The 13,690-nt window shown below is 50.6% G+C and overlaps 1 protein-coding gene across 1 annotated transcript in view; it reads right to left on the reverse strand.

Annotated features, from left to right (window-relative positions):
• EPHB1 (EPH receptor B1) overlaps positions 1-13,690 on the reverse strand; it is a 471,805-nt gene that overhangs the window by 324,377 nt on the left and 133,738 nt on the right. Inside the window, exon 2 of the mRNA XM_055413290.2 lies at positions 5,621-5,685. Coding sequence (XP_055269265.1) covers positions 5,621-5,685 — 65 coding nt within the window. The remainder of the gene's footprint in view (positions 1-5,620; positions 5,686-13,690) is intronic.

Consider the following 13,690-nt stretch of genomic DNA (forward strand, 5'->3'; position numbering starts at 1 on the left):
TCCTGGATTTGCCTAATTTAGCTCAGGCTTTTCTGTCTTAATTAGCATGACTGAGTCATCAAAAGAAGAAAAGAGAAAATCCAGGCCTCCAGAGGGTGAGTACTATGCTAACACTTTCTGAGTGTTTACCCAGGAAAACCTTTTGTCGACACGGGTTGCATATACAGAATCGTTCCCATCCTTGCCCTGTTGAGCAGAGGAGACCCTGGGACTAAAGGACCCTGGGTGACGGGCCAAGATCACACAGCCAGGGAGCTACAGAGTAAGAACAGGAGCCAGATTATTTGATTCCAGGACCTGAAGCCCTCAATGCTGCACCATACCCTTCACACCTATCAGGCCAACTAAATTTCAATTGATTTTGCTTGGCCTTGGAACAAATGGAGTGCTATTAGAGTGGAGTTCTCTCCTAAGTGTGCTGTCCTTACTCCCAGGATGTGGCAGCCAGTGAGGGTACCTGGAACTGGTAGATGGGGAAAGGGAACAGCCAGGAGGGTCCCCAGGAGGGCTGTGGGGAAGGACAGCCCCCATGTGCCACTCTCATGGGCGTGCATCCTGCTTGAAGAGTTAATTTATCAGACACACACACAGGTATTCAAATGAGGGTTGTGCCCGACACACTGGCCTCTTCGGAAGCTCTCCACTTAGTCCAATAATACTCTCATCATTTAAGATCTTTCCAGAACTCTGTAAACTGCCTGCAGAAGCATAAGGTGAAATCAGCTCACTAAACTTCATACACCTACACCCACAAACACATACACTCACACATGTATCACATAGAAATGCACACACACATATCACACAGAAATACTCAGATGCACAGACACACACACACAGACATACACACACGGAGCACAGGCACGCACACACCCAGCCTGCTCAACCTGAAGGCTCGTCAGGCTTGGCTCGACTCTTTTGCATCTTTCCTCTATCAACCTTCCCACCTTCCCATGACGAAGATTTGCCAATATTAATGTGGTAAACAGAACATGTCACAGGTTGTGAGAAGGTGTTTCCACAGATGGAGGTGGAGTCTGGAAGCCCGTGAAGTGCTCTTTCGAGGTAACTCAGGATCTGGAGATGTTCACACGGCGGCCACACGTTACGCAGTCACAGACTCCCACGCAGAGGCTATTGGCTGCCCACATGCAAATAGCCAAGGAGCCCTGGCAATACTCTGCGAAAGTAAAAGGCCTTGCTTGGATTTCCAACAAGCAAGCTGAATAAGCCTCACTGTCACAGGGACCCAGCTTGCCTTCCTTATCCATCACAGCCAGTGTGTGAAAGCAGCTGGACCTTCTGGCCAGTGTCCTGGTCTTCTCCATCATGCTCATCGCAGGAGAGGTAGCTCTATCTGTATCACTGATTAAGTTTCTTTAAAAGATACTGACAATCAATTGGGTATTGGGAGGCCTACAAAAAAACATTTTATTGGGCTTCAATAAACCTAAACTGAGCATCTCCTGAGTTCAGAACCCTGGGTTGAAGCTGCAGGAAGTACCATGAATGCGCTGCTCCTTCCTCATTGTATGCGGCCGACAAACACTGCTGGACTGGGGACAGAGATGAAGCCACTCCTTTCTCTGCCCAGTGGGAGGAAGCACACATCAACACAGGTTTAGCTCACAGAGTGATGAACAGTTAGGGTTTGGCACCAAGCCTTCTGCTTTAGGAAAAGGGCCCCTACCGTGGAGTCCTGGTGGGGAGGGGCACCCAGGAGGGCTGCCTGAGGGGAGGGGAATGGAACTGACACTTGAGGGACAGACAGGGATTCAAGCGGGGGAGGGAAAAAGGAAAAGAGGGGAGAGGGCCAGGCAGCATCTAGGAACTGGTTGCTGTTCAGTCACTCCGTCTTGTCTGACTCTTTTTGATCCCACTGACTATAGCTCGCCAGGTTCCTCTGTCCATGGGACTTCCCAGGCAAGAATACTGGAGTGACTTGCCATTTCCTTCTCCAGGGGATCTTCCCGACCCAGGGATCAAATATACGTCTCTTGCATTAGCAGGTGGATTCTTTAGCACTGAACCACCCGGGAAACCCCCCTAGGATTGGGAATGACTGCTAAGGTGGACCACGAAACCATGAGAAGTAGCACTTACTGAGCCCTGTGGCAGCTGAGCACCGCCCTGAGTGTTGACCACAGGACCTCTCAGAGCACCCTCCTGCCCAGAGCTCCTGACACGTGACGGTCAGGACCCTTTTGGAGCAGGACTGTAAAGAAGGGTTAGGGAGAGGTAACTGAAGGCAGCCCAAGGGAGGAGGGTGGAGTTCACAGGGTCATGGATGAGGGCCCTGGGATGCCCTCTGATGGGAGCTCAGCCTCCCATCCCCCCGGCATCTGTTACTTCATAAATATATTTGTTATTTTCTCCCTCTGCTCACCAGGTGGCCTCTGATATGGGTTAAACCTCAAGGCTTTAAATTAAAGCTGCAATTAGATTATAAAGCAACATTTTGCCATTTGAGCAGAAATACTTTCTGGTTTTGACACGCAATATTATAATCCATTTTCCAGCGATATAACTGAAAGCAATTTGCAGGCTATGTGTGGGTAGGCAGTCCAAATCCTTCCCGCATCTGGCAGCCCTTGAGTACAAGGGTGCAGATACCCAGGGAAACCATAGAAGGAGGTCTCCTGGCCTCTCTCTGGGAAGCCTACCTCACAGGCCATGCACCGTGGATAGGGTTCATTGCAATGCCAGCTGGGCCCCCTGGTAGAATCACGGTACCCTTTCTGGACCAGGCCAACCAGTTTCCTGGAGACCCACAGGCTACCAGAACAATGCCCACCCACCCATCAACATTTTCAGCACGCATGGTATCCTGACTGCAGGGGCCATCTGAGGGACAATTTGCTCTCCTTCTGGGTTGCTGGGGCGGGGCTCATCTCCTCCCCTACTGGATCCCAGGAAAATGTGGACCATTCACCAGCCTCCTGGCTTCTCAAATGCCGGACCCTGGCCCCACTCCCCAGACCCCTTCATCACCCAGAAGTACTCTGTGTGTCGTAAAGTTAAGCCCTGATTCAAGGTCATGGCCTCCAGTCCTCCTCCAGTCTCCTTGAGACCCCCAGCTAGGCCTCCGTACTTTGTCACAATGGTCCTGGTTTCACTCTTCTTCTTTCTGGGGTGATGTCATGCTGCAAGATGCTGAACCCCTCCTGCCAACATCCTCAGCTCCTGACCCTCCAGGCCCACCATTCTCGCGTAAGCATAAGTAAGGATGACTCCACTGCCACACAGCCTCCAGGTACACCTGATTGGGGCTGTCACACACACAGCCTGGACCCAACTAGGTCCTTATTCCAGCCACATTCCTTCCAAAGAGTCCAGACTCTCCCAACTCACCAGCAGTGGCAGTTACCTCACACCTTTTCCTCTCTCCTAAAACCTGCTACTTAAGACTCCCCACCTCCACTCCCCCAACCACCCCTCCAACCTCAGAGAGAAGATGGGAAATCAAAAGACTTTTTATTTTACGGCTTCTATACCAATCCTGAGTCCTCCCATCTCTCTGTCCTGCCATTTCAACAGCAGTGGAATCCCGTCCCCTGAGAGGCACCTGCCTCCACAGCCCCCGGTTCCCTCTGCCTCCCGTGCTCTGTATTCCCTCCTCTCACGGGCTGCTCCATCGCCTCACCTCCCATTGACCCTTCCATGTCCTGCTTTCTGGCTTCTGACCCTGGTCCCTTCTGAAACCATCAGCTTGTGGCACCAACAGGGTCCTTGAAAACAAGCCCAGTGCACCATCCAATGCCCAGCAGCACCTGCCACCTGTGCCCCCTTCCTCCTTGACTCCTGCCCCCTGGGCTTCTGCAAGATCACCTCTTGGTTTTCTCCTGCCTCTCACTCCTTCTCATCCCCTTCCAGGCATCTCTTAACTTGGACTATTTCCCAAAAGGACCACCTGCCCTGGGAAGGAGTTCAGAAGTTTAAAGAAGACAGGTGGTATGTACAAAAATCAAGGAGAAAATGAACAGTAAGTCACATCAATGACTTAAGTCACGGGAGAAAACATGCAAACCTTCCCCTAACAATGTAACTTGTAGAAGAGGGCCAAGTCCTTAATGTCCGGGCCACTTGGAGAGTTGCTGCATCATCAGCTTTCACGAGGTCTCCAGTGGGAGTGGGAGGCAGTCCCTGGTGGCCTGCAGCGTTCCCAGCAGGATCTGGACTTGTCAGTGTGGGCATGATTGGGCCCTGCTCCTGGCCACACTTTGGGAAACACAGTTCACCCCAGACCTTGCCCTGCTACCGCAAGGCTCCATGCCTGCACCCAGAAGTGAGAACCCGGGGATAAAGCACAGGTGAGGCCTCAGTCTGCCTTGGGAACTGAATCCCAATGTCCCTAAGACAGAAGTGGGAGTCTTAGGACTGGCTGTGACTCACACCCTGGGTTGCAGAGTGGCCGGAGGCCCCAGGCTGGAGGTGACCAAAGGCAGGGAGGAGAGAGGAGGTGTAGGGTTGATGAGAAGATCCAGCTAACCCTGCCCCTGCCTCACCCCCTCGCCGGGATGAAGAGTCCATGCACTCCTGTGCATGCACTCTCCCTTCGTGATTAAGCCTCACAGAGAGACAGCCACTTGAGCCTGAGATGAGAATCCCATCCCACCTCCTCCCTCTGCCTCTCCCCTCCCCGATGGCTTCACCCACTGCCAAATGCTGCCAAGGCCTCCTGCTTAGCTTTGCTCCAACTGTCCCGAGTATCCCATTTTAATCTGATGCTTCTGACCCATCCAAGACAGCTGAAAGAGCCTTCTCTCAACTGTTCCCTACAATCGTGTCAGCAAGTGTGACAAGATCCATCCTTTACCTATAGGATAAAGCCAAATGGCTAACTCAGCAGGGCAGCTGCAGTTCCCCACGCTGTGCACTGCCCAATCCACAGCCCAGCCCCACCTCAGCACTATCCACACCCTCCCCTGGTCCAGGCACGCAGAATCTTGTTCTTACATTGTTTCATGACTCCCATCCCTTTTAACCAGCTATTTATTCCTCCTACTTGGAATATCTTTCCAGACTCCCTATTTACTGCCTGTCGAACTCCTACCCACTCTCCAAAGCCCAGCTTGCGTGCACTTTTTTTGTAAAGGCGTCTTGTCTCCCTCTGAAGTGTCTCACTCCCAGTTCTGTGCCCACACCTGGCTGTCAGTCTCCCCACTACCACCCAGGAGGGATACATTTCAGCTCATTCATGCATGTGGGGGATCCCACGGGAGGCCCTGAACTCCTCAAGGCTATGCATCTTTGCAGCTACAGATTCTGACCAGGTGCATGAACACTGAACGAATGAATCCAGAACATTGCTCTAAGGCAGCGTCAAGTGAAAGAGAGCCTCAGTCTTTCTGAACTCGAGCTCCTCCTCATGCCCCGGCCCCTCTTCAGCCCCACGGGCATTCGGATCTCTGTCCTCCCCATCACCACTGACTTGAACACCCAGCTACTGGCAGCCACTGGCCCCAGTCCCACACAGGGCTTGGCCACCTGCTGCTGCCTCTGTGTGGATGGGCCATGGACAAAACCATTCACACCTGTAGTCTACATCCCAGAGGCGCAAGTCAGGCCCTGCTCCCATGACTACTCATCAGGACAGGAGGACAGACGGTCTGACACTCACCCCTGATGCGGGATTGGCGGTCCAGCCCAGCTCTGCAGTAGCCGTCCTGGTGTCCATTAAAGTTTCTGAAGGTCAAAAAAAGAAAAAAAAAAAAGGTGTGTCAGAAGAATTACTGGACAGTGAAGTTACTTAGGACTGTAAATGTCAGTGCCACGAACCTTGGGCTCCTCTGCCAAGCCTACGGCTGAGGGGAAGAGGTCTGCTAGGAGGATGCAGCTCGTGGCAGAGTTAGGTACAGATCTCAGGTGTCCTGATGCTAAGGCTCTACTGAATAACCCCAGGCCACCTGGGGGGTGGTGTGTGACATCATCTGCCTACTCATCACTTTAACCCCGAGACATGGCATCTTCTCACATCACTCAACCTGTGTGTTCTCCACAGGCCATGTTGACCCAACAGCGGAACCTAACTCCCTCCTCAAGTCTTTCTTAGCCACCACCTTCTGATCTCTGACTCCCTACTCCTTTCTGCCCACTCCTCTCCTCCGCTTCCCCTTAGGCACCCATGTTGACACTCTCAGCTGACTTCCCTTCAACTTCTCTGCCCCAACACTCAGCCCTCCTACAGGTCTTTTGCCTCCAGGCCCAGATACATGGCCACCCCCTTCCCAAGACTCTGCTGAAAGCTCATGCGGCTTTGGCAAAGGCCTCACCCCAAACACAAACACATATCTCAGACCCCAGGGGCCTGCCTCCTCGTCACCAATAAGGGACGGACGGACATCCTGACTTGGCTATGAGCCCCCAGGGGCACCAGGGCAGCACATACACCAAGATCACCAGGAACCATTAGCAATTACAGAGCTGATGTTTACTACAACTGTTTCCGGGCAGATAGCAGTGGAGTGTCCTGAAAACGGGGCACCTTTTTCTTTTTTCTTTCTTTCCTATTCAGTCTATTATTGACTGCTGTCAGCCTTACCTCTCAATGGAAACTTCTCCCTAAAACCTGACTAGAGCTTTGATCAGCAAGTCCAAAAGCCCTTCTGTTTGCAGGGGGTTTGTTTGTTGTATATGGGGGTTTGCGTGTTTTGGCTGTGGGAAAACGGCAAAGGGGGATCTTCTTTGTTCCCCAACCAGGGGTTGAACCCGTGCCCTCTGCATTGGAAGCAGAGTCTCAACCACCAGAACAGCAGAGAAATCTTTTTTTTTTTAAACAGCAGCTTTACTGAGGTAGAAATGACATGCAATAAACTGCACATAATTAAAGCATACAAATTGATAAGTTTTGACATATGTTTATGAAACCATCACCACAATCAAGATAAGAAACAGAGCCATCATCCCCAGAAGCTTCCTTGTCCCTTGGTAATCCCTCCTTTCCTCTTGCCCCCGCCCCACCCTGCCACTGTCCCCAGGCAATAATTAATCTGCTTTTTGTCACTATAGGTTAACTGGCATTTTCCAGAAGTTTATATAAATGAAATCATATAGTGTGTTTTCTTAATCTGGCTTAGCGCAGCATGATTAAGATTCACCACGTTTGTGTGTATGAATAGTTCATTCCTTTACCTTGCCGAGTAGTGTTTCACTGTATGGAGAGATTGCATCTTGTCTACCGATTCACCTGTCATTTCCATTTTGGGGCTATTACATGAGAGCGTATGAGAGTTCCAGTTCATCTACATCCTTGCCAACACTTGGCATGGCCAGTCATTTTTAATTTTGGCCATTTTAACAGATGTGCCATGGTATCTCACTGTGGTTTGAATTTTCATTTCCTTAATGAAGAATGATATTAAGCATCTTTTCACATGATTTCTTGTCATCTGTATATCTTTTAGTGAAGTGTCTGATATTTTTCCATTTTTAAATTGGGCTGTTTCCTTGTTGTTGAGTTCGGTAGGTTCTTTATTCTGGATACAAGTCCTTTATCAGACCAGATGGTCTACAAATATTTTATTCCACTTTATGACTTATCTTTTCATTCCTTTAATAGCATCTTTCAAAGAGCAGAAGTTTTAAATTTTGGAGAAGTCTAATTTATCAACTTTTTTCTTTTATGGTTTGATATCATACCTAAAAAATCTTTTCCTAACCCAAGACTACAAAGGTTTTTCTCCTACCTAGGTCTATGATCTATTTTGAGTTAAGTTTTGCCTAAGTTGGAAGCTATGAGTCAAATACACAATTGTGAGGGGTTTTTTTTTTTTTTTTGGCATGGGAATCCAAAAGGGCACCTTTCAAAATTCACACAATGGTGCTCTTTAGGTTCGTGGAGGTGTCTTATGCACTTGAACTTTCCAAGGCATGTATCAAAGCACCAGGCACAGCACACCCTAGCTGAACAGGTGGCTCAACAAACATGGGCACAGGACACAGACTTGATGTGTGTTTTGGTTTCTCCCTACTCTGTTTCCTCTTCTCCTGAACATCCCTCCACCCGCTGTGAACACTCATTCTCTGTTCTCTATTCCAGGCAGGAGATGGGAAGCATGAATGCAGAAATTTGGGCCCCTTAGGAAACAAAAGAACTCCTGGCATAAACCAAAGGATTAGGAAGAAACCTACCCTGTGGGCAGGACTGAGGCAGTGAAAATAAAGTGATAAATGAGGAGCTGTGCTGAGCCAAGGGGTTTCCTATGCCCTTGTCTCTCAGTGCTCAGTCCCAGAGAAGGGATGGTGGGAGTCTGTCCAGGTGACAGGGCCTTGGACACCCAGCATCCCAGCCTGGAGTGACCCCACCAGGCAGACATGGAATAGATGGAGCAGACAGAGTCTTTGGGCCAGAACAGGTCTAATGAAGGGACCCCAGAACCACCCCATGGTGACTTGCATGGACTACGCCCATGGCTCAGCCCGACACTACATAGCCCACCTTGACAGCCTTTCTGCCTACCAGTGGAGGGGGGCTCTCATCACAAACAGGGGAATAAAGCAAACACAGTGAGTTGGGTTTACTAGCCCATCCAAGCTCACTTGGAGTTGGATCAAGAGTAGTGCCCCTTGCATGACTGAAGGAATGCAAGCACAGGAACAGACTTCTTGAGTTTGTTTTCTCCTCCGATTCTTCCGACAGCTGGGGAGGCTGGTTCCTGCACGGAGCAGCCCTCCTTCTCCCCAGTGCCTCCACTTCACAGCACTAATAATGATCATAATGACACACCAGATTTACATAATACATGTCTCCAAAGGCACTCCATGAGGCCCTGGAGAAATTCATCTCCATGATTAAAATGCCTTCGCCAGGTGGGCCTGAAGCAGGAGTCACTGAACCCACTTGGCAGAGTTGGGGACCAGGGTACAGAATAGCGTAGTGCCTCCTTCAGGGTCACACAGCCTCCCATCCTGATGCTGATAGCCTCAAATCTCAGCCTGCTGCCTACTGGGCAGAGATGGGTGTCTGCGGACTCTGCAGTGCCCTGGAATGGAGGATCTTGCTCATAAAGCTAAGAAGCCACAAAAGCCCCCCAGAACAGCACATATTTCAATAAAAATGTATATGGAAGCACTCCCCAACTTCAGGATCATGCTGAAGTGCAGCGAAGAGCAGAGGACACGGGCAGGGAGGGAACTAGAGTCCAGAACCAAAAGTAAGAAACAGCCTTCACTTCTAAATCTTCCAAGGACTGGTTTGCTCTGCTAACCCCATGAATGCAATCTAAGAGTTCATTATATTCATAGTTACCTGCTCAAGGGCTATAATTGAATCTGTTTCTAAATAATGTTTTCCATCCACCTTCTTGGACAGAAGTTGCAACAAGAAGAATCCATTTCTCTGCATCCTGCCCTCCGCGGAGACGGAAGGCCACCAAACCATAAACCATCCACTCGATATGATTAAGGGCAGTTTCTTTTCTGGCACAGAGCGCTCCTGATTATGGCATTATACTCTGGTGGGGGCTGAATTAAAGTGATTTGAGGAGGTTTACATCTCCCTGGAGAAGAAGAGAGTACTCATTTGCATTTATAAAGCATATTGAGAGTTCTGGCAGAAAGTTATGGTGGAAGCACAATTAAATATTTACCATCACTTCTGCTCTCAAACAGTGGCATGGGGACCAAACCAGCTGGAGGTGCATGTGTTGCTGTCAGATCACATGCCTACAGGGGACATGACTCTGGGACCCATACCCACCACCAGCCTCTGCTCTCTGGGCATGCGTGCTCACTGCCCAAGGGAGAAAAGCTGGGGAGGGCACATGGAGGGCAGAGAAGGCGCTGGTGTAGGCAGATGGGGTCCAGGCCCCACTTCTATCACATAATGACCATCTCTCTCCCCTCCTCATCTGCAGAACAGAGGAGGGCTCGTTAGAGCTCAGGGCCAAGAGTGGACCTCGTGACACAAAGCACCACAAAACGAATGCTTTTATTACTATAACTTAACCACTCCAAGTTTCAGTTTCTTAGCTATGAAAAGGATCTAATGATGGTATCTGTAAAATACCTCTAAGATTTCTATAAGAATTAATGATCATAGATACCTACTGATCATCTACCTCCTTCCTTGAAAGACCCAGGAGTGACACAAGCAGATAATACGGCAGCGAATCAGAGCAGTGGGTCCCCTGGAGGGACTCTTGGTCCAGTGGAGAGACAAGAAGCAAAGTCTCACTCAGCATTCTGTTCTGAGACCATGAGAAGGAAGCCGAGAAATTCAAGGGAATGGACGTGTGGGGGGTAAGTGGGTCTATCCCCAAAGACACATGCCACTGTCTCTGGGCAGAGGCAACACTGGCCTCCTGGGCAGGGGTGGGTAATGGTGGGAGCGAGAAATGGAGACATCACCTGCCACCTGGGAGAGATGACACAGTGACCAGGAGAAGCAGAGACAGGTCGATGTGGATGAGCTGGGAACCATCCCAAACCTAAGGGGGGTTGAGGAAGACTGAGCCAGAGGGGAGGGGAGGCCGCGAGGGGAGACAGAAGGGGGTCTCTGGCAGGAGCCGGCCAGACTGGCAAGAACCCGAGAAGCCGGGGGCACATGAGCAGCCTGGTAGAGAGACCCCATTTTCCCAGGGAACAATTTCCCTTCAGTGGTTTTGGTAGGGAAACCCTCAGGGTCCCCCCTCCAACCACAGGGGGGCCGCCACCCGAGGGTCAGGGTGGTGGGGGCAGGTCTGAGCCCCCTGCACAGAGGAAAAGGCAGCTGCCACCCGGCTCTGCAGACGGTTCCCCTTTCTGTCTGGATTGGCACCTTGGTATGTATTGACATTTGGGATAAATTAGATGCCCATCATGGTGAAAGAGCTAAATAAACCCTCTCCTTACAGTTCTGCCACTCTTTCTGGAGAGACATTAATCAGACATTCAGCTGAAAATATTTACAACGTCCTTCCGTGGTGGTAACAATATACAACAACATACACAGATGGAATGGGGGCTTCCGGGCCTCCACTGAGCAGAGCCTCATGTGTATGTGATAAGGCAAATTCAAGGACCTTCCAAGCAGGGAAGAACCAGCGCAGCCATGCAGTCACTGCCTGGTGCAGCCTTCTGTGGCTCAAGGAGCTCCCAAAACCCAGAAGCCACAGTCCAGAGATGCTCCACGAATCCAGGTCCTCTTAGGTAAAGGCCAGGAGTTGGAGGTCAGCCCACTGCAGCCCAAGCCTCTCCCTCAGCCTTCACGAGGGGTTGGGATCATTGGAAGAAGGCTGAGATGCGTGGCATCAGGGGGTAATGGGACCCATTCAGCAAAGGTTGTCTGAGTCGCTCCCACAGGCAGGTGGGTGTTGTGCAGGAACCAGAGACAGAGCAGAGGAAAACAGACACCCTGGCTCTTGAGGACTTTGCAGACAAGTGAGAAGACAGAAATTAATCAAATAACCACACAGCTAAATCTGCAATTACGGCCTCACTGAGTGGCAGGAAGGGGGAAATCCCAGGGACAGTTGTGAATACTGAATAAAATGACAGGTGTGTGAAGCCTGGTGCGCAGCTGGCACTTCCTCCTTCCTTTCCCGGCCCCGGCTGATGGAGGCACAGCGACCAGCCCCTTCACACACACACACACACACACACACACATACCTGTCACACACACACACATACACACACAACTGTCCCAGGATTGAGTCCACACTGGCAGGAGCAAGACATGTAGTGAGCAGTCTCCCCCACTCCCAAATCCAGAGTGTGCCAGTACTCACAGTGCATGGGGCAGCTCTGACCATGGTGAGGCCCTCAGCCTCTCCCTGAGACCCCTATGTTGCCCTCCAGACCTGAACTCATCACAAGAACCTGAGCATTTCCTGGAGCTCACTCCCCCAGCCACCATCCCAGGCTCCTCGGTGCCCCCACTCATGGCCTTGCTCCATCCATCACCGTGGCCTGCTCAAGATGCAGCCAGGTTCACTGCTGGGGCCTCGTGGGGATCTTTCTCCAGGTCTTCCCTGGGGGTGTGTCCCGTCTTCATACATCCCGTTCACCGGGAAAAGAACTCCTGATGATGCCCACAAGATTCCTCAGATGTCTGCCACTCCTGCAAACCTCAGCCCCTGATACAGGGTCCCGCAACCAACAGCTGCTCAACTCCAACTTCACACTTGCCCAGACTTCCTATTGCCAATTCAGTCCAGCCTCCCGGCAATCTCATCACCAACCTTCTGAACAGGCTTCAGGTTGCCCCCCGGGACACAGGAGCGAGAGCTGTGCCAGCTCTGGGTTTGGAGATGGCTCTGGTTGAGTGTGACCTGGGAAAGGCACCAGCTAGCCTCAGGGGTTCATGTTCTGGTATAACTGGGCCCTGGGCCCAACACAGCTAGTGAAAAAGTGTTCCAAGCAAGCCTTTCACATCCCATCCCACGTGTCCACCCAGGCAAAGGTTCTTCACACGTACCCTGCTCCACTTTCCCACTGCCATTCCCCGGAGCCCATGTGGGAAACCTCAGGCACATTTAACTTTGATTCCTTGTTCTCCCCAGTCCATCATCAGATCACTCACCAAGCCAAAGTGACTCCTGCATCTTCTTCACTGCGTGTTCCTTTCCAGTTATCAGCAACTATGAGTCTGGGGCATCAGCCCTGCACAGTGGGACCACAGCAACCACCTCCTAGCTGGTGTCTCAACAGAGGCTCCATCTGTACCATTCTCCACAAAGTTGCCCAGTTTAGCTCCTTCTGTCCATGTAACTAGTTCAAAGCCCATACGGCCACACTCAGCAAAGGCTTACAGAATCTCGGTTCCTCTGATCACCCAGTGATGTCACCCCCAAGACACTGGCCAAAGGAAAACAGAAGGCTCTGTATCAAGAAGATATTCATTACAGCATTATTTAGAACATGAGAACACTAGAACCAGCCTATCCAGAGGGGAAGGAAATGCAGGATGGCACACTCACACTCACACTGCTGGAGTGTTACAGTGTCACAGCATCAGGATGTCAGCAACTAAACACAGAGCAGGACACAGAACTGTGTCTGCCCCACAGATGCAACTCAGGAAGCAGTGCTTCAACGGAGTAAAACACCAGCATGAGTACACAGACCAGAAAGCCAAGTGCAAGAGCCCGCAGGTCAGGGACACCAGTTCACTATCACTCACATTCTTCTTATTCCTGTGCCATTTTAGGAGACACGCGTTCAGAAACAGAAATTTAACCCACCTTCGAAAAACCCCCTATTTCATCCCATCTCACTCCCCTACTTTACGATTTCCAAAGTCTCTTCACTAATCCAAGATATGCCACAAACTTCTGGCCTCCATGAAGCTTCTGCTCCAAGCCTGGCTTTTCCAAATTGACCTTCAATTTCTCAAAGGAGACGCGACTTATGCTCAGGCAGGGCCTCCTGCCTGGAATGGCTTTTTCCTCTTCTCTGCCTGAATTCTGTTCTGAATCTTTCTTGCCCAAGTGTGCTGTAAGTACTTTGAGAAGGCACAGCTGTGATTTACATCCCATAGACTTTAATCAGATGCCTTGCATAGCAGAAATGCTCCATCAGCTCTGGAGACCTGGGTTCAAGTCCCAGCTCCAAGACTAACAACCAAATCAACGTCTGAACATCAAAATCTGATTTTCCAGAAACAGGGATCTCCCTTGCATCTCTGAGCCAGTGAGACCAGGCCCAGAAAGAGGCTCTGTATATTCTTAACAACACTCATTGGAATAACATTTATTTACCGTTAGATGGCA

The sequence above is a fragment of the Moschus berezovskii genome, chromosome 1 (assembly GCF_049115385.1).
Source record: "Moschus berezovskii isolate FMDL1 chromosome 1, NW_MosBer_1.0, whole genome shotgun sequence".
Classification (NCBI taxonomy): Eukaryota; Metazoa; Chordata; class Mammalia; order Artiodactyla; family Moschidae; genus Moschus; species Moschus berezovskii.